Source organism: Musa acuminata, chromosome BXJ2-4 (assembly GCF_036884655.1).
Source record: "Musa acuminata AAA Group cultivar baxijiao chromosome BXJ2-4, Cavendish_Baxijiao_AAA, whole genome shotgun sequence".
Classification (NCBI taxonomy): domain Eukaryota; kingdom Viridiplantae; phylum Streptophyta; class Magnoliopsida; order Zingiberales; family Musaceae; genus Musa; species Musa acuminata.
Genome location: NC_088341.1, coordinates 3,571,231 through 3,593,260, shown reverse-complemented (window position 1 = coordinate 3,593,260; position 22,030 = coordinate 3,571,231). Strand labels below are relative to the sequence as shown.

Below are 22,030 nucleotides of genomic sequence, written 5' to 3'. Positions count from 1 at the left end.
TGGAATTGATATGAGAGAGTTGGAATTAAGTAGGCACATTTATTTAAAAAGAAAACCATAAAACAGTATGGAATAAAGCATGAAATAAGAATATTTCATTCATCTTTTGATAGATTGCTATAAGAAATAATGCACAACTATCAAGTTAATGCACAACTATAAGAAATAATGCTACAAAGATTTAGATCTTCCCTGTTGCTGTGTGAGTGAGTATCTTCGTAATGTAATCCACAATATGTTCCACCAATACACACTGAAGAAACAGTGGAGCAGAGGCATCTGAGACAACCAACCAATTCAAAAAGGTCCAACATCTGCTCTCAGATATGCTATTGTAGGGGATTCATAACACTATGAGAATAAATCCAACTGGGTTTTATTATTACGAGGGCTGCTATTCATTATGCCAACACAACGCTCAAACATAATCTGATCCGGAGACGAGCCTCCCTGTGCCATCATATAGCACTGAAGGAAAGGATTAGAAGTGGAAGTCCCAGGAATTGAATAGAACAGCAATCATCAGTCCACGGATTGCTGATGAAACTCACCAAGGAGACGACATCATTACCATTAGATACAGGCTTAAGATATTTAAACCTAAGTTAATGATTGATAAATACATCTATCAGATCTTTATAGGTCAATATAAGTCTTAGTTCACATTAGATACAGGCCTATATCGTCAGTATAATGTGGTTTGCATTTTTGTTTATTCTTGCAAAATATAAAAGAAAATTATTTATATGAAATTAATGTGGTGATTTTATTCTAATAAGTGATGATGGGAATGAAGCAAGTAGGGTAATTATTTTTCAAAAATAATAATCCCCATCAAAGTTAATCAAACTTGATATATTGAAATGAATTAAGCTAATGCAACTATGTAAGTAAGAAGGTGCCAGCTAGCTTGATAAAAACTTTAATATTTTATCGTAAGGTCCCTATGTTTCCAAATTAAAATCAAAATTGCTAGCTAATATCTATCGAGTTCAATTGATATGAGTTTTATTTAAAATAATAATATCAGTTATTCATTCCGATCAAGAAAGGGAGAAAAAGATGTAATTTTCAGATACTGAAACAGATAAGAGGCAATAAAAGAATTTAACTTCTTGTGGTCTCATCCATTCCTGGCATTCAGGGATGGGAACAGAAATGGCAGGCTGCTTTGCTTTATCATCATCCCCAGTATTCTTTAGAAATAAGGAATTGTAATTGGCATCGATCAGATGAACGAAGCAAGCCAATGTCCACCATGAGTTTTCTCTTAAAATGCTGTGATATCCACTGGAATTTATGAGAACAGAGGAGAAAAGAAATCCATGGTAGCTACATATGTTACAACTCATCTATTGCCACCCAAATAGATACGAGGGGCTTTACAAGAACGAACAGGTTAGCAGAAACAAAAGGGAAGAAGCTGTGAAATTGGAGGTGGCTGTTGTCACACAAATGTTTCTCCTACTATGCCCATCTAGGAATGTAACTATTGTTCTACTAAAGAAAGGTTAATCACCTAGGAGGGGGATCTGATGCTTGACTATTGTTCAAAGGAGGATTGGAGGAGACGGGTGGGAAAGCTCCATTTTCCTGCGGAAGGGCTACCCCCCATTTTGAGTCTGCCTCGGATGGTTCCACTACGTGCACCGCACCATCGCTCATACCCAAGGCTATCTGATTGGGTTCAGATGGGTGAGCTGCGATCACCATGGGATAAGCTGCTCCAGGACTGCAAAAAGAAAGAAAGAAAGAACAAATCACGTCAGAGGACAACATATTTCTGATCCCCTAATATAATACTGATTTCATAAATGCCTTATACATTTGCATAACTTAGGTAGTACATGCTAATATAAGGTTCACGGCGCATAAAACATAGAGGAGGAAAAACAACAGAGTGAATACATGTTTCTGATCACCTAGGAAACATCAAAGATAAGTCACCAGTAATTTCTTAAATGAATAGATGATTTTATAAATACCTTACTGTATAACTTAGGTAGTACTTGCTAATAATGTTCTACCGGCAAAAAAACAACAGAAACGACATTCGCATACACAAAACAAAGCCTTGCAGATTCCCAACTTTTTTGAGATAGCACATGAAATCCACTGAAAGCAACTAGCATTACCTAGAAATGGATGGGCTTATGTAGGCAGTCCGTGCAATCCGGCAACGAAGCCTCAGGCTATCTGATTCAAAAACTCCAATGGCACCATCACAAAATCCAGCGTATACCAGTAGACCATCACATGAATACACTGCACTTGAAATTGGTGCTGGTAGTGCATCTCTAGGTAACCACTGCACAAGAGAAAAAAAATTTGTAAGTGCGTTGGCAGAAGGTATATTGTAAGTTAATAGTGGAAGCATAAAAACTATGGTCATGCTACTGTCATGTCAAAAAACTTTAATATCATAATCTAAAGTCAAATAACAATAGATTAAACTTAAGATGCATACCTCTCGATGTCATTTAGAATACATTTCTTCTTATATGTAAACACACTGTTATTCGATTCGAAGGAAGTGATTTGTAAGGAGAACTAAACTCGTCTTCTCTTCTTTTCCTATCCTTCATAGGATCACTATAAACAATGAAATAGGGACTAAGGGGTGATAAAAGGCCATGTCTATTTATAATTAAGAGTAGATAGCCTAAGATAAGTAATTATGAGTCTTTCCCGTTAGAGTATCCCTAATAAGGAATCCTATTATAATTGAATTTTTATTGTATTGGTTGATAACCATAATCAGAATCCAATAATATACTTTATCCAATTAAACAGGGTCACGTAGTCTAACATTCTCCCACTTAGCCCATTAATTGATATGATATAAAAGAATTTAAAATCATAATAAATAAGAAAACTTTTTTTAAAAATAGTTTTCACTAATTAAATTTTAAAAAATATTTTACATGTGACCACGAATTTTATAAAGCAGGCCAATAAATCCAATAAATACAATAATACTACATTAAATCTGACTATCAATACGAGTCATACGATTGTATATTATTAATATCATACTTCTTTCTATGTATTACAATATTGTTAGTCTTTTCTAATACAATCCATAACGACCCCCGTAATTTATCTTGTCAAGACAATCCTATTATTACATTTAATCATAATATGTACATACATAAATGTGAACAAGATAACAAAAACAAATCATTTTAATTACGTAAGAGAAAATATCAATTATGATGGCCACTCAAATATGCATCATCATATCTTTTATGAGTTGTCCACAAACACAATCATAAGAACATGTTCTTTAAATACCTTAGGTTGTAAGGCCTTAGTAAATAGATCAGCAATAAATACACTAGTTATTTTTGGACTCTTTCTCTAACGATCATATACTTAATATGATAATGCATAGAACTGCTAGAGTACTTGTTATTCTTAGAGAAGAAAATTATTGTGATATGTCATAAAATATCCTTAGTAACTTGGCAATTGAGTCTAACCACACCAAGTCCTGAGATAAATTTTCGCAGTTATAAAGTTTGATTAGTAGCCTCAAAGCATACTATGAAATAAACTTCTATTTTCGATAATACACTTTGTATTATACTATTCTTAAAAATTATCCCTCAAACTAATATAAAGATAAATCGTAAAATGAACTTTCTATTGTTGAAACAATTTGCAGAATCAACACATAAAAATTTCATCATTTCAGGCTGATCTGATCCCTTATATGTGAGCATATAACTCTTTGCTTTTTATAGACATCTTATCAATTTATTTGTAGCCTTCTATTGTTCTATTTATGGAAAATTCTATATTTGCCTAGCATTCTTTATTGTAAAACTAATATCTAGTCTAGTAAAAGCTTAAGTATATTATAAACTTCCAACTACATATCCATAACCAATATTTCTTATTGATTCTTTTCCAAGTCATTCTTTGAACACTAGTTTAGACTAAAATTTTCACATACGGTAATAGGTATATCAAGCTGAATAAAGTTGCATACTAAATCTATCCAAGACCCGATAAATATATCATTTCTGACATAATCTTAGCAATCTTTGAGATATATTCCTAAATATTTTAATGCCAATAATGTAAGCTATCTCATTTATATCATTAAATATTATCTCTTGAGTCATGTTTAATCTTAAAGACCAATTTACAATTAACTCTTTTACAATTATTGGATACGTCGATGATTTTTCAGACATCACTCCAATCCATTAATTTTAACTCTTCTTTCGTTGCATCGTATTACTCTTTAGAATAATCACTTTTTATAACTTGTAAAAACAATAAGAGATCCTTCTGAATCCTATGTTATAATCCAAGGTATGCAATACCGTACCGTACCGGTATTTCGAGGTTGGCTCGGTACGGTACGGTACCGGCATACCGAGCGGTACACCAGGGCTTACCGAGCTATTTTCCTCTACTGTAGCACTGTAGCACTCTATAGTGTACTAATGTAGCACTGTAGCACAGTCCGTCCGGTAGCGGGCGATCCGCGTACCAGTATATCGTCGGACCGGTACGTACCGCCCGGTACCATTCGAAATTGCATACCATGTTATAATCTAGCTTTTACACACATATAACATAATTATAAAAATTGACAGATCTCCTTTCCCTTTAAGATTTTTTCAAGACTATCGATTGTGGTTATTCATCAAGTTCATTAATAGTGATATCAACATTATGTATGAGTTTATCAATATTATTTTGTTGTTTACCTTCATCAAATCAATTTGTCTTTACCCAATACTAAATTTCAAGATTATTACTCTTATTAATTCACTACTCTATAGGAATCTAGCAAGAAGATCAAAACCCTGATCCTTATCTATAAAATTCACCACCCCTATCGAATCTGATAATTTTAACTTTTCTATCTAATTATCTCTCAAATTTATTTATATACACGTAAGGGTGTCAACAGCCTAAAACATTACATGAATTAGATATATATAATTATATTTTGACAAATCTTTTATAAAGATGATAAATTTTCTTTCTTCATACAATAGTTAACATGGAATGATTCACAGATGTAAGTATATATAATCTCAAGGAGTTTCTGAAACTACATTTCATTTCAAACATTTGACTGTAGAGTCGTTATAAATTTAAAATTCACATCAAATCAGTACAAACCATCATACAAAACTTCATAATAAACTTTTATTGAATCATAAATACATTGAGTTTGTCATTACTAAAACAAAGGATAATATCCTAATTCCTAACAATTCTAAATAAGAAATTAAATTCTTCAAATTGTAAAAACATAGTATGTATCTTCAATATCCATCAAATGAATCATCTTTAAACGTAAGCAATGAGTAACCATAATTATCGCTTAAAATGATTCCCTATAACAATAAATCTTTTATGCTCCTTTGACTTTTTCGAGTTAAAATGAAATCGTATCCATTATTAGTAACATGAGCTAAAGAATCAAATACAATCCACCAAATATTAGAAAAGATTTTCATAATATTTGATTCGAAACATATAAAGTTTGTATAGCCCTTATAAACTTAACAGATATATTTGGTGAATTATGTTTCAACTTTTTTTATGAGTATGTAGAATATCATGAGACATTTCCCATTTTAATCTTAATTCTTCCTAAATACGTATATTAGTCAGCTCATTTAAATTTAATTTCTACTTTATTTGTATTGTTATGAATCTTAAATGCGTCTTACTAAGAATGAAGAGAACTACAAATAAACTATACGAGAAGGACACACCATGTCTAATATTCTTGAAATTTGTAGCCTTGTCAGTCATATCGAGGATATATTATAGAATTCCTTGAATGTTGTAATACTGATATGTAATTAGTTCTTTCATTAATGTGTCAGCCAATGACTTGTTAATAAATTTCAGTGTGAAAGTTGTATATTGCAATAGAATCTAAATATTACTAGTAATTGTTATAAAGATAAGCCTAAATAAACCTTTCTTAATTATTTACTCCAACTATTTATTCTATAGAATTTTCAGTAGTTAATTATATGATCCTCCTAACAAGTTCGGATAAGGTCTAACATACCTATTGTAAGTTATATATGTCCAAATCATTTATAAAAAAATAATCCAAAAAAATTAGAGACACTAGAAGCATAACAATATAATAGAAAGTGTCACTTTAACAATAAAAATAATATAATATTAATGTTTTGAGTTTTTCAACAAATGTTAGACTACTGATATAATCTTTATTTCACCTTTGGGTGAAATATTAGCATATCATCCTACCCCATCATATAATTATTCGACATAAATATTATTTTAGGATTATCTAAATCTCCTAATTATGTATGTCATTATAAATATTATTTTTTTAATATCATTTAAGACTAATTCTATAATATAATTTTATAAATTTATTAGTCTATACCACTTTGGTGGCTATAAGACTAATACAAAAATATAAAATACATCTTAAATATCATGTATATGGAAAAATATTATTGTAGTTTACACTCCATAATCCTATCATCAAAGGTCACTTTAGCGACTATAAGTTAGATAAAACTTAGGAATATAAATTACAAATAATATTCACTAAATTTTCTTCAATGTAATGCAAGCAGAAATAATTTAATAATAAAATAATAATAATCATAATAATTATTGAACATTAATTAACATATAAAAATTTATTTGAAGATTATAATCATAATAAAATAATAATCATGACTTTATGTGAAAAATAAATATTATTTTATAATTTTTTTAATATGTATGTGAATAATCATATAAATATCCAAAAGCAATAATTGGAATTTAAGTACCACAAGTAAATAAAAATTTTTACAAATATTTCATATGAGAAAACTATAAAAGAAATTTATAATTTTTAAATACTATATGAAACCCTAAATTAGGCCAATTAATCTTATTTAATTAGACAAGCCTAGAATTGAACTATCTAAATTGGGCTCATCGATTTGGGTCAAACATCAGCCTAATTAGACCAGTCAAAATTAGATATGACCAAGGTTAAAATTAGCCAAAATTAGGGTTCGATCAAAAAAAAAGTTGACCAAGGTCAAAATCAGTCAAAAACTTAGAATTTGAGCCAAATTAGGTCTAAATTAGGCTATGATCAAAATTCAATCAGGCTATGGTCAAAATCAAATCTGATCATAAATTGGGATTGACCATGGACAAAATTGATCAAAATTAAACTTTCCCAAATTAAGTTAAAATCAAGGTTAACTAGGTCAAAATCCATAGGATTGGTTTGAGGTCACAATTAAAATTTGACTAAGTCAAAATTAAGGTTGGATGAAAATTAAATTTAGGGTAAGATTTGATCAAATTTAATTTTGACCACAATCCTAGTAGACTCATTCCCCATTGTTGGTTCTTCCTCGTAGCTTCTCCATAGCATAGACTATGACATCCTCTTCACATTTGCTAGTGATGGTGCACCATTGATCGTGTGTCGTCGTCCGCAACATAGCAAACCATCCAAATCGTCGTCGTCTATCGCAGCGCAACAATCCGCCGTCTACCCTGTGTTGCATTGCAGTGCCTTATCGACCACCCTTCACGTCGCTGTTGGGAGCAATACCCAAATCACCGTCGCCCAAGAAGCCCTTCAACGTCACTTGAGGCGCTGCACTGCCGACCGCCTACACCCAACTAGTGCTATGCACAGCCATCTCACCATGGCATCTCTATCGCACGGTTACTACATGACCCTCGACCTTTCACTCCAATGCTAGGCTATTGTCTGCAAGTAGCACCTAAACTACCGTCGCGGATCTCGATGACTCTAACACGGATAAGCACATGTCTACAAAAAACCATCCCATTCATCTGCGACACCTAGATTGGTCTCAGGTTGCCATCAAGTTGGTGTTGATGACCGCCATCATGATGTGCCATCCGCAGCAACACTTTCCTGCCATGATGCCTCCTATCTCGTCGCAACATCTAGCGACCTTCGGTGATGCTTCCATTGCCAATCCCATCATCATAATGACACACAATGGCAATCTTTCCGACCATAACATGCCATGACCTTGTGCAACTACCACCCTCAACAAGGCTATCACACTGCCACTATTACCCAGGTCTCTATTAACACTTTGTGGTACAACCCTACAACGGTCATGAGACTCCTCATTATAGAGCCCAATATCGTAACGCCACCATCACCTTCGGCCATCACTAGAACCAGCGCACGTCAATGCTAGCAGCTAGACTGCTAGAGTCCTATTGCCACGACTCCCTATGATGCCACCGACAATAGTTTGTTGCCCACAGCAAGGTCGATGATAAAGCAAATCATCGCCCTATGTTGTACCATCATGGATAGCAAGTCGTTTGCCAACATAGATGACAGCTCACCGACGACCACCTATCGCGGAACCCTTAACATCGTCCCCCTCTTGTACCACCGTATGTAGCACTACTGTAGCTTATGTCGTTGGTGTATACAATGTTGTCACCTACATAGTCGTAGCCCGCAATAGGGCTAGTGACCAAGGCAGGCTGCTGGCCTTTATAGCACCATCGTTAACAGTAAACTGTCAAATCAGCCTGTTAACCAAGATCAGGCAGTAACCTTCTATCCATAATTCCACTCGTGTGGACAAGAAACCTTCATTGCCCGTAAGCAGGCAACTACGAGAAACAAAATAGATCGGATCACCCTTCATTGGCAGGCTACTAACCTTCATAGCACCATCGCCGACAATAAACTACTGATATAGCCCGTCAACCAAGATCAAGCAGCAACTTTCTATCCATAATTCCACCTGTGTGGGCAAGAAACCTTCATCACCCACAAGCAGGTGACTACGAGATAAACAAAATAGATCATATCACCCTTCGCAAGCAAAGGGTGATAACACAAAACAGATCTAGTGCTTTTATGATATAGGATATTTGATTTCAAAATAAGTTTTGATATAATTGTAAGCATAAAAATTATAATCATGCTACTATTATGTGAAAAACTTAACAGAATCTGAGATCAAATAACAATAGTTTAAATTTAGGATGCATACCTCTCGATAATATTCAGAATACATTTCTTCTGATCTGCAAACGCACCATCATCTAATCCGAAGGAAATAATATGCAGTGAGAACTAGGCTCGCCTTCTCCTCTCTTTCTATCCGACCACTATAAGCAATGGAATAGGGACTAAAGGGAGATGAGAGTAGATCTATAATTTCTCTTCTGTATATAGTCCCTAGAAGATCCTGTCTATTTATAAACGAGAGCAGATAACCTAGGATAAACAATTAGGAGATTCCCTCCTATCAGGGTCATCCCCAATAAAGAGTCCTATTATTATTAGACTACTTTTCTATTGGCCGATAACCTTAATTAGAATCCAATCAGAACTATAATATACTTTATCCAATTAAACATGACTACATAATCTAACAAATAGAACTTGGAAGGCTTGAACAACAGCTATCTATTATCAAAGATAGAAGTGATTCTTCATTCTAACCTTACATACATGAAGCAGCATATCAAACACAAACAATCATTAGGATCTAGACAAAAGCATCTAAAATGCTTGGCATTTTCTCAGCCAGAAATTCCAACAATGTTGTAAATTTATTAAATATCAGATGGGTAATAACAGACCTAAGAATATAGTCACTACCAAGTATAAATTGAGTGTCTTACTGGGAAACATGCTGTGATACTTGTATTCTCATTATAACCAGAAATTAGATGAAGTATAAGAAGTGCCCTCAAGGAAAGTGAGAAGCATATGAAAACATGAATAACTAATAGATTCGAGAAATTAGCAACAACAGATACTGACTTGTTAACATGGTTCCCATGAATTCTTTAAGTAGAACTACAATGATTAGAGCACAAAAACTAACCGAGCACAAAGATTCAAGCTTGTTGTCATAGATTGCCAGTTGGCTTTCATGGACAACTAAGAGATGTGTCTGGTCATTGTGAAATTGAATTTTGGTGTCACCAACCATTGGAGCTGCATGAGTAGCCGGTGTTTGGATAATTCGTGACTTTTTCATTTCCCATCCGTCAATACTCCACATGCAGAGCTGCCATTTCACTTCATCAGTTAACAACCCTTTCGAGTGAGAATATGATGAAGTTAAAAAATGTCCTATTCTAGAATAGGACCTGCTTAAAAATCAATAAGAACTATAATTCATAATACCCATAAGAACTAGAAGTTGCATAGTTAAGAGCCAAATCAATGCAAAAAACATTTTTTTAAAATTAATTTAATGACAAGAAACTAGTAATTCCTCTATTCAACATTAGTAGAAGTACAAAGCACAATAATAAAGCATAAATATTATTTGGTCTGCATACCTGAGTATCAGCACCTGAAGAAATGAGAACATTTAGTGGCTGCGAAAATGCTAGGCCAGTTATCTTTTTCTGATGACCCTTGAGCTTGATTTTAACCTACAAGCATGCATGAAATGGGAAAAGAAATAAGAAACAAATAAATTTATTAAGTTTTCTCCATGATCATGAAAGGCAAAATATACCCAATATATTTAAACAATTATATAAAAAATGTGATCTTGTGTTTATTTTTTATCTGAATTTATCTGAATAAGAAAGTTCCTATGGACATATAAAGAAGCCAAATTTCTGATAAGTCGGTAATGTGATAGGATGCTAGAAATGCTGTTTTAAGTCTGATTGCAAGAACACACAGACGGAGCATACTCATAGAGCAAATACAAAAAGATGAGATTGCTCACCTCATCAAATCGAACATTGTATATCTGAATAGTAGAATCTTCCATTCCAATCGCAATAATGTTGTTGTCTTGAGGATGGAATGCTAGGAAGGTGGCTGCAGGTGGGGGTGGCATGAATGTTGTCATAACCTGTGAAACATTTTTGGTGTGAAGTGACAACGGGAAGATGCTCCTAAAGCATGTTCACTGATCCAAGGTACAAAAGTTGCACATAGAATTTAAAAACTCCTCATACCTTGAAAGTCATCATGTTAAATAAAGAAACTTTTCCGCCAGATGCAGACATAACATAGGAGTCATTCTTGGACAAAGCAATACATGCAGTTGCTTCTTCTGGATTACTATCACTTGTTTCATTGGCCATAAGAACACCGTTTGATGGTTGCCACAGCTGAGGGGCAACAGATGCAGTTGACTAGAGAATTAACACAAGAAGAAATTAGAAAACAATTTAACAGTGTATGTATTATTCTAATAAATGATAATTACTGACTTTGCCAGAAGGATTTCTCTCAGTACGTGTCCATTTCCAGAGTTTATGGATAGCATTGGAACCAAGTGCCAATACTCCTAGCCCAGAGTTTGTATATAACAAACGAACAACCTGCATATCAAAAGATTATAATGTCAACAGATCAACACTTTTAAGTCCACAGCACAGCAGTCACAATTCCAACAGATAAATGTGCAGGAAAAAGAAAACATGATTTCTTCAATTAAAAATCACTGTGGTAACACAAGATCTGTAAAACACAGAGTGCATGCATGGATAGATATGCTTCTAGTATGTTCATAAAGCAACATTTACGTATATTGGGATCCAAATAAGTGTCATGGATTATTAGCAATAGCTTGTATAATATAAAACATATGTAGTTGTCGAATTTTTCAAGAGGACCCATGACTACAGCAAACTACCCAACAGCAATCAAATTCACAACTATGAAAGATGATAAGGAAATAATTCAATTTCAAAGATCTAACTGAAGCAGTTGAAAGAAGAAAATTTTTGCATATGCCATGTCAACAGATTACTAGCATGGTAGAGACTATAAAGATGTGTGCCTTATCAGTACAGTGCCAATGCATGGCACACCACATAAAATCTATCATATGTAGGCTTTAAAAATGTGATTTGGACACATGCTGGGGGTGGACACAGGACATGTATTACACAAGCAGATGATGACTGCAGGCATGGTCTGCAAGACCTTAATATTGATTGACCAATTTACAACTGCTACTCCCTTACGTATTGTATAGTATCTAAAAGCATAGGAAAAACCCTCTCCCAAGCATCTTAAACATCTAACAGAATACAGGCATTACACCTATAGTCTGAATATAGTAAGTATCCTACGGAAACATATTATGTTACAGGGTTGAACCATTTGAGGCTGCTCTGCACTTGGCCCCTCTTCTAATTACAAATATCAAGAAAATTACAACCGAAAACAATCACCAGAGAAAGCAAAAAAAAATTAAAACATTTTCAAGGAAAGAATATGTCTCATACTTGTTCTTCCCTCTAACAAAAGCCAATACGAGAAATCCATAATTCTTTTTAGGGGAACATAAACATACCTTGGTTGAGGTCGCCAATGTATCTGGCAACCGCAAGGTTCTCGGATTGGCAGAATCAACAATGTCAACTAACTTCCAGTTTTTTATCTTGTCAGTGTCGTCTGAGATCTTTGGCTTAATGTCTGCTGTCCTATTATTATCCATAGCAGCCTGCAGTTATTTGATTTATAGTTAATCCCTTAATACTTGATGAAAGCTATTGTAACACTTCGTAATGCATTGCAAGCTCACTAAGCTACTCATTGACACAGCAGGTAGGATTCGATCAGCTCGTTCAAGGGTAGCTGCTATAGGACTTGAAACATTTGAAACAGTTCCCAGTGCACTGACAATTTGGGGCTGCATGAAGCAAAGAATGAAATATTGAGAAGATTGAATAAATGCTTAAGAATTTGAAAGAAACACAATCTCCCAAACACTTGAATCTACCATCAGTCTACGAAATACTTTTTCTAAGATTACTAACATATAGCAATATATATCATTATATAAATTTGGACATATGCAATCTTCAAATTGGCCGACAACTTTGTTACCTTAAATGGCATACTAGTCATGAAAATCTTTAGACTTCTTGATGCAGGACATAACTCAGATGAACCCCAGAATCATGGATACTGGAGCAGAAGTAATTCAGAATACAAAAACCTTTCTGGTTGCTATTTTCATTAAGGAACAGAATACCAAAAAAAAGAAGAAAAGAATATGGTTAATGAAAAGATATTAACAAAAATATTGACAAGAACCAGATCAATAATATGGTTAATCAAAAGATGCAAATCTGCAGGAGGAAAATTAAAAGAATAAATAGTTGAAAGCAGAAAAGTCTGAAAACCCTACAGAAAGATTTTCTTTTTCCAAACCAAACAGTAATCTATTTAAATCAAACCAGGACAGGAGTTCTCCTCTCTATCAGAGGAGAGGATTTTTATATGCAGCAGGGTAATAATCATATCAAATAAGAGAGCAAAAGAATAAACAGAAGGAGAACCAAGGAAGAGACAGAGATACCAGGGCCAACAAGCAAATAAAACTTTTTTAATTATCTAAATTCACATACCATCCTTTTAAGAAGGAAATAGGTGCCTCTTTGGCAAATACATGACTAAGCTAATAGAAATCCCACTATGACTCTCAAAATCTAGAGGAAACAAGATCATTTAGAGAGCTAAATTTAAAGAGTAAACGAAGACTTAAGACTCGGTTTCTGTAGCATCATGTGAAATGACATCTATTAATGATACAGAAGCATGAATAATAATAGAGGACTGATACACATGATTTGACCCAATCTCAAGAATAACTCCAATGAAACTAAATAAAACACTGAACCAAAACTAAACAACATAAGATTCAAATCTGAACCAATTTGATACAGTCATGGGCCTTTGGCTTCATCCAAAGCTTGAATTTTCCCAAGCCTTTCCACAATGTCAAATCTTTACAAGATAAATTTTCATCTACCTACATGGCATCAGCAGTCCATCCCTTAGTTTAACATTGATTGCTATGCTCAAGAATCTGTATTGACTAGAGCACAGGATGTAAATAAAGTAATTTCTACTCCAATATTTTAATAAGGCATGCATCCATTTGTGACTTAATATTCCTTTGTGTATTACATAAAAGTCCAACATATGCACAACACATCAACTAATAACAAATATGTTCTACATAGAGTAACAAGATATCTCTCAAGAGTATCTATCAGAGATCATTTCTCTGAAAAAAACAGTTGGCATGAAGAATACCTTTAGATTGGCATTGATCTGTTGAGAAGCACCTCGAGAGTTTTCAAGAGCCCTCATCTCAAGCAGCCTCACCAACCTTTGCCCATCACCATTAGCTAAGATTTTAATACCATTGTCACTTGTGGTAACCGCAAGCAATGAACCCTCACGGTTGAATCGCAAGCGAGGACTTGCCTGAAGAAGAAAAGCAAGAAACTTCGGCTGAAACTTTCATGTGCAGTATAATCAAAGCAAAATAGCAAAAGGCAACTACTAACAGGCAATCCACCATCTGCATCAGTTGTAATAAGAACATTGGTATTGTCCATATCCCAAAACTTAATCATGAATTCATCACCAGCAGCCAATAAACGGTTTCTAGTTGTGTCAAATTGGACAACTCCTAGTGAGTGCTTCCTAAAACCAGAGTATGTCCTTTTAATAGCTCCCTCTGTCTCATTCCACTCAACTAAATGTGAGTCACCATCTTTACTTGTTCCACAAGAAAAAAGCCTACAAGAAGATTAAAGGACAAGAATGTCAATATTCAACAGTGACCTGCGATAATATATAAAGTTGAGCACATCTGAATGATCCGGAAGTTAAATCAATGGCTTGTATGGCCAAGTATGAACATGAACACTCAAGAAAGAGGGGGAAAAGGACTATGGTTAACATGAAAAAGGACAACTATAACACATGAGCTGAAACTTGTTGCAGCATACAGATGTAATTTACCAAACTTCTCGGACACAGAAAACACTATGCACAAGAACACACAAGAAAGAGGAAGAGAAACTGATAAGATGAAGGATGGATACCACACAACAAGTTGAACCATGTTACAGAATGCAGACATTTGAAACTTCTCGAAGCTTAGTACTTTAATTGCAATGTCAGCATTAGTTCATGAGGCAAATGTCACCTTGTTCCATCTGTACTGTATGCCATTGTTGTGCACGAATGCCCAGGAGCATCATAGTCAACTCTAGACCCCAAACAATCATAGAGCCATGCATTGATTTTACCATCAGTGGCAGTAGAGAAAATAAACTGCATAATGAAAAATTATGAAAATCAACACTTAATAGGTTTATGATTGAATGAGCAATTACCAGCTATCTCCCAACACAAACAGAAAACCAAAGAGACCAAACCAACACGTCAACTACAGCAAGCTGAGGATCTAGCAAAACTATCTTAATGGGCATGATCAAACCTGGATAGACTCTTTATAGTGTGGGCATACAGAATAGACAGGAGCTTCATGGCCCTCAAATGTGTATTGCTTCTGTCCTGTAATGGCATCCCATACCTGCCATTCATGTAATAAAAATTAAGAGACATGCATTTTAGTTTTCATCATGCTGTGCAAGTAGAAGAATATATTCTAGTGCTCACTTTGATTGTTTTGTCATCCCCACATGTGATTATTGACAAACTCTTCTTGGGATGGGAGAAGGCAATGTCGTTAACACCACCAACATGAGCATCAATCTATACAACAAGCAGTTAGATGCCAATATATGGATGCTCACAAACCAACAACCTTTTCACTTACCTCCAACTGTTGCTTCAATTCCCCACTTAAACTAAAAGCATATGTCTGAACAATATGCTTTGAAAAAGCAACACCTATAAGAGGTCATAGAGGATACAATCTGAGTTAGAGCAAAAAAGAACATGCAGTGAAGCTCAGATTACGTCATGTAGAATCAGAATCAAACGAAAACAGATTAAGTTTTGCTTTCTGTACCAAGAATAGATCCATCAGGACTCCATAAACATCTATTGACAGATACTGAAGCATCTTTCATTAGTGCAGCCTGCAAATTAGACAGAAACAGAGATTTAAATACTCCACAAAATCCAAATGAATCAAAATTTTACATTGTTGTAGGAAAAAGAAAGGTAAGAGAAATGTTCAACTTGAGGAAGTGCCTGCAAGGGCAAAGTACAAGACCCAATGTCCCAAACCTTGAAACTTTTGTGTGCTATCCTCTCTCGAGACCCAACTTCCCATATGCCAATGTCACCAACATTTGTTCCAACTATGAAGCAAAGACAGAGCTGAGACAAATACATAGACAGATATATATATATATATATAATCATATGCTTTCGCTGAATAAAATGGTTCCAGAAACTACCAAGAAGTATTGTTTGATGCAAAGGGTGGAAATCCAAGCTCATGACACTCGAACCCTGATTAAGAGTTCGTATTACAGTTTTTGGAATATCATCTTGGGAGTAAATATTGGGTGGATGAGATGCACCAGAAAATGACACCTATTGAAATCATTTTGGTTGCTCAGGCATAATTAACCAAATCAATTCAGATCTTAGTACAACAACCAAAAAATGGCTAATGAAGCATCATAAAAGAGCTCAAATTTTTCTCTTCCATACCTCGTCAGATTGACCCATACGCATTCTCTTCATCAAGTATTCAGAATCTGCTGTTTGATAATCCAAACCAGGAGCACTCGTAGGGGTCCTTGGGTGCTTCAGAAAAGCAGCTATAGAAGACAAGGTAGTGAATCAACAACCTACTGTAAAATATACAAGGCCACTAAGTAGTGCATGAATTTGGAAGTGGTAAAACCTGTACTTGGAGGCTGCACAAGACCTGGAGGAGCTTGTGCCACAACGGCATGTGGCAATGATGGGTTAGCATTTGTCATCCATCCTGCTATAGCACTTGCAGGCGGAGAGACAATTGGTTGAAATGGCTGCATACATAAGGAATTCAACATTAGTCAATGAAAAGAACAACAATAAGATATCAACAAAGGAGTTGAATATTCCACTTACGCTATGAGCACCTATTGGTGGAAATGCCCCTGATTTGGGAATGGCTCCAACAAGAGGACCATTGGTAGGTGGAGGCACACGAGCTCCACTGGCAGGAGCAGCAGCACACGAGTGATCAGTAAAAAGTGTTTTAATATCAGGGTTTGGGCGTGGATTCTTGCAAAGTTGATGCTGCCAATTAAGACTAAACAAGAAAACAGATAATTGGTTTAAATTAAAATGTCAATCATTTGCTATCAATACACATGAGCAAATAAACAATTATATGCATAATGATAAACCAAAATGATGCCACAAATGTTAGGAAACAAAATCTTGAATGGAAAAAAAGTCTATATTGCCAGATTATAACCAAATTGTTTGCTTATTGTCATTCACACTGAAATTGTAATTGTGAAGGGCATGGTATTGGTGATAAATGTATAAGAAAAGGAAATGCATACCTTTGGTTGATTAATGTCCGTAGCCTAGAAGCTCTAAATGGTGGAAATGTCAGCTTATCATGCAACAAAGGATTAGCTTCAATAAGCTTCTTAAGCTCCATAAACATTATATTTCTGGCTGATTTAGTATCCCCATACTTTGAAAGCTGCTCATTTTGTCTGCCAATATTTTAAAAATAAGGTAATACACAAATTATTGTGCCAAGTTGTAGAAGCCATCACCACTGAAATCCAACCTAGCTTACCTAAAATTCTCCAGGGTAAGCAAGTGGGTAATCTCCTTGAATAGCTCCTCATTAAAAGAGGCAAAAGCTTTGAGATCTTTCATAAGTATATCAACACCCTTTGCCCTGTCATGTCTGAGTACAAACACAAAATAAATTATTGAAAAAAAAAGGTGAACTAAGATTGAAAATTGAACTTTCAAATGAGTACCAAGATCTCACTTATCAAGGGCTTCAAGGTACTTCTGCTTCCTAATCTCAAAGAAGATTTTCATGGAATAGCGATTGTCTTCAACCTTGGTGAAACCACTAAGATATTTTTCAACTTCATCCCATTCCCCTGCTTGAACCAGATCCTCAAAATGTTTCATATTGAAGTAAAAGCCTGAGTCTTGCTCCAACCTACAATTCAACCGGTACCTTAATTAAATGGGAGAAAGAAAGAATACCCTCAAACGACACACGGTTCAAGAAATATAAGCTTACTTATGAACGGTTTCCTTAAATTTTTCCTCATCCAGAAACTGCAGTATCAGGAAAACCAATTCCCTGCTCAAGGAAGACATAGTTCCTGGAACCCCTAACCGCTCCAGCGTAAAGGTCTAAAATCCAAACAAGGAAGCGCGGCTTCTGATCAGAATTCAGAACTAAATACTCCCTAGCCTTCAGATAAATGTTTCTTCTTATCCTGTGATAACTGCTTCAAAGATCTAATTCGGTCCCAAGTGTTCCTCTCAAGCACGATAAAGGAATTCCTTGACGATGCGGCGCTTAGATGAACAGATCTGAGCTCCTAAAACAAATCAAATACAGATAAAACTCAGCTTGCTAAAACTGTATTCGAAATCAGATACAGTTTCAAGCAAGAAAACTCAGCTCGCTAAAAGCATCGCCCACCAAAAAAGTAATGAAACTTTTAATCCAACCAAACTTAAAAAACCACCATGAATCACAACAGAACAGGAAGATACCTCTGTAGGGCAGCCATCCAGGCCGACAAATAACGTCGCTCGAGCGATCCAGAGCCGATCCAAACCGAGACGAGAGCTCTCTTCGCCAATCCCCACGAATCAACCTTCGATCTGGACCTCGATTCCTCAGGAACCCAGTGAAAATAGAAATCTTCAAAAACTTAAAGCACAGTCCAGACAGAAACCTCCTCTAGATCTCTAGACTTTCGAGGTTCGCCCCGCCACCTACCTTCCTCCCTCTTTCTTCTCCCCTTTCTCCTCTCCTCTCTCTCTTCTCCAGCCGCCGTGTTCTCTCTCTCTCTCTCTCCTCTCTCTTTCTCTCTCTCTCTCTCTCTCTCGCTATATATATATATATATATCCCTGTGACCTTTGTGTAGCTTTCTCGAAATTACTTCTCTACCAGCATCACGTCACGTCAGCCCGAACTACCGGACGCTAACACAAGGTTATGTTCGTAAAATATGTCCGAATCGCAGGGGCAAACATGAAAAAGGAACACAATAGTCATTTCACAAGCCGTGTTAACGGGCTTAAGGTACACAGAAGTCATCAATCCTCAGACTCATTTTTCCGGCAGAATTAAGGCATTGTTCAATTTTAGGACCTGTTAATCTCACTCCTAATATTTTTGCGTTGATCACTGCTTGATTTCTTTTGACTTTAATAGGTGAGTGGAATTGGTGCAAAAAAGACGAGTGCGCGTAGCCCCACGTTAGGCTATCAGGTCGTGGCTTTCTGGTGGCTACATACGACTTGACAACTTATCACTTTGATAAGCACATCGCCTTATCTGACAAGAGGCTGCCCGCTTTCCCATTTTGAATACTATCCGGGAATAAAGGCGTACGGCTACATCAACCCCGAGACGGGCAACTGTCGATCCCAACCAGCGGAATCCGCATACGTGTCAGTCCTTTCGGCAGGCTTCACGTGAACCTGAAGCTCTCGCGCTTCGTGCTTTGCTTCACGAAATATATATAACCCTTCCTGTTTCACATCTAACCGTCCTTCCCTGGCACGACAGGACAGCTCACACCGATAAAGCTACGGGTAGAAATTGAGTGAACGTGGACGCGTGGACGAGCAATGCCGTTTGCAGGATGGACGCGGTCGTGTCCCTGCGCAAAAGCAAATGGGTCAAATCCACGACATTAAATTATTCCTCGAATGGGCATAAACGTCGATCGGCAATATTATACACGGAAGTGGCTTTCCTATCGTGGGCCCACTCCAGTCACATGGCTGGGCCCTGGTGATACTCACGCCAAATCGTGTTCCTCGTGTCGGCGTACCATTATTCTAAATTGGGCCCCGCTATGGCGGCCGTCATGTCCGACCTGTCCGAGAGCAATACTTTTCCCGTCCTTGCGCACGTTTACGCGCTCCGCTATCGTTGTGGTGACCGGGGCCTCGGTTCCTCCAATCAGAAGGCAGGTGTGTGCGTGGGGACTACGGAAATTGAGAAGGAGTGTTTTTTCTCGCTCTCGGGATGCTGACACGTGTGAAACGATCTCGCGGGCCCCATCTGTTCTATACAATAAATTAAGGAGGACGCGTTGGCTGATGACTCGGCGGTAATGCGCCACATTGGACGGTCACGAGCGTCCCGGTCGGCCTTCACGTCTCACAACTTCGGCCGTCGCTTTGTGTTGCATCCCCTGTCGCGTACCGGCATCGCGATTTGACGCAGCGGTGGCCGTGAGCTGGGTCCCATATAGTTCATCCCTCTGCAGCCAATCATAGAACTCTTAGGTGAGTGAGAACCGACATGCGTCGGCACTTTTAGGATCAATGAGTGAGAGGTCCTCTTTAGGATGTGACTGCACAAAATAAGTGTGACTGACTTCTTTAGACATTGTAAACATAAAGTTATTTATATTATTTTAATTTGGAAAGATGTATGATTATAGGTTTATTAAAGTGTCCATCTTGGATTGTGACCATAGGCGTCTATAAATAAAGAACTATTAGTTGTGTTTCCAAGAGACATTATTACTGGAGGATGGAGTTTTTTCAAAGCCACTTTTTACTTTGAATTCCATACACATCACAGAAGCTTTCAAAATGGATTAGTGTATACTATACTCACACGTCACGTAAGCTTTCAAAATGGATTAGTAAATACGATACGCTTCTTGAATATGTTAAGATATACAAAATATGATTATATTATTATTATAAAAAAATTAATATCAAAATCAAATAATAATATATCAAAATCTTTAGCCACGAGTTGATTTTATATTGTTTGATATTTCATCTTGAGTTATATTATTTAAAGGCCTGATCAATTTTTTTATAGTTATTAGATAATTCAATAAGTTCTCTGACATAATTTTGATTTACCGATCTCAACTCTACTATCTTTTAGAATCATTATTTTCTATAGGTTGTGAAAATAATAAGAGATCTTTTTTTTTCTTAAATCAAAATTTGGTTCTTTTAAGTATATCATATAATTATCAAAAATAGTATGTATCCTTTTCCTTTGAGATATTTTCATAACTTACGGTTGTGGTTGTTCTACAAGATCATTAGTAGTCACATCAATATCACATGAGAGTTCATCAATATTATTTTATTATACACTCATTAATTTATTCAGTGATTTGAGGAACACAAACTTCTAGAACATGATAAAAGTTCATAAACCTATATCTCCTCTATATCAAATTAATTTTTTTAGAATTATTTACTCTTGCTATCTTCTAGGAATATAGCATTATCATATTCTATTATCCTCGTATTATGATTAGGACAATAAAATTCGTTCCTTATATTTTTTTGGATAACTAATAAAATACTCAAATATAGTTCTTGGACCAAATTTATTTTCATGTGAATTGAAGACTTTTATCTTTGCAGGATAACTTCAAATATATAAATATCTTAAGCCAATTTATAACTTAAATGAAATTGATGAAACTGACTTATATGAATCTTATTCAAGCTATACATAGTTGTAATAAGGGTTTTGCCCCACATAGACTCAAGTAAAACGGAAGAACTCATCATGCTCCTAATTATGTCCATAAGAGTACTATTTGATCTTTCAGCAAATTCATTTTATAGTGGCATATATAATAAAACATACTAAGTATAAATACCTTGTTATTTTAGTGATCTAGTAAAAGGATTAGGATTTTGACTTAACTCATCATATTTATCATAAAATTTACTATCCTTATCAGATTTAATAATTTAACTTTTTTATCTAATTATCTTTTGACTTTATTTATGTACACTTCAAGATTATAAATAGTTTAAGATTTTTCATATATGAAAAGAAAATATGAAGCAGTCTACGAATATAAGTATAAATAATCTCAATGAATTCTTTACTTCTTGTATCATTTTTTATGTATTTATTTTATTTTTTTAATACAAATATGCAAACATCAAAATCAATAAAGTCTATATCTTTCAAAATATTATCTTTTAATAATACTTTAATTCTTTCTTTGGAAATATACCCCCAAACGTCTATACCATAATATAAAAGATTTTTCATCATTAAAACTATGTTTCTA

At 35.3% G+C, this 22,030-nt stretch overlaps 1 protein-coding gene across 5 annotated transcripts; it reads right to left on the bottom strand.

Moving 5' to 3' along the window:
* Nucleotides 1-1,233: 1,233 nt before the first annotated feature.
* Nucleotides 1,234-18,810, bottom strand: LOC135581881 (protein TOPLESS-RELATED PROTEIN 2-like). Of its 5 annotated transcripts, none has more exons than XM_065102896.1 (26): nt 18,500-18,810; nt 18,015-18,318; nt 17,751-17,930; nt 17,550-17,663; nt 17,305-17,463; nt 16,862-17,045; nt 16,653-16,779; nt 16,457-16,566; nt 16,198-16,336; nt 15,977-16,098; nt 15,804-15,873; nt 15,609-15,682; nt 15,449-15,544; nt 15,267-15,362; nt 14,973-15,100; nt 14,326-14,560; nt 14,069-14,242; nt 12,549-12,656; nt 12,318-12,467; nt 11,227-11,337; nt 10,969-11,148; nt 10,734-10,862; nt 10,333-10,428; nt 9,870-10,055; nt 2,136-2,308; nt 1,234-1,732 (listed from the first exon to the last, which is right to left on the bottom strand). In XM_065102896.1, the coding sequence occupies exons 2-26, from the start codon at nt 18,092-18,094 to the stop codon at nt 1,516-1,518; spliced, it is 3,438 nt and encodes a 1,145-aa protein (XP_064958968.1). In that variant the 5' UTR covers nt 18,095-18,318; nt 18,500-18,810; the 3' UTR covers nt 1,234-1,515. The 5 variants fall into 5 exon arrangements, with proteins under 5 accessions (XP_064958968.1, XP_064958967.1, XP_064958971.1 ...); XM_065102895.1 differs by having other exon boundaries at nt 18,015-18,321; nt 18,500-18,798; XM_065102899.1 differs by having other exon boundaries at nt 16,025-16,098; nt 18,015-18,321; nt 18,500-18,798.
* Between the last annotated feature and the right edge of the window lie 3,220 nt (nt 18,811-22,030).

Excerpts from the sequence above, each read along its gene's own strand:
- LOC135581881 (XM_065102896.1), bottom strand. The coding sequence starts at position 18,094 with ATGTCTTCCTTGAGCAGGGAATTGGTTTTCCTGATACTGCAGTTTCTG. Across the intron at positions 17,464-17,549 it reads CTTACCCTGGAGAATTTTAG|ACAAAATGAGCAGCTTTCAA; the intron begins GTAAGCTAGGTT and ends AAATATTGGCAG. Across the intron at positions 1,733-2,135 it reads ATAAGCCCATCCATTTCTAG|TCCTGGAGCAGCTTATCCCA; the intron begins GTAATGCTAGTT and ends TTCTTTTTGCAG.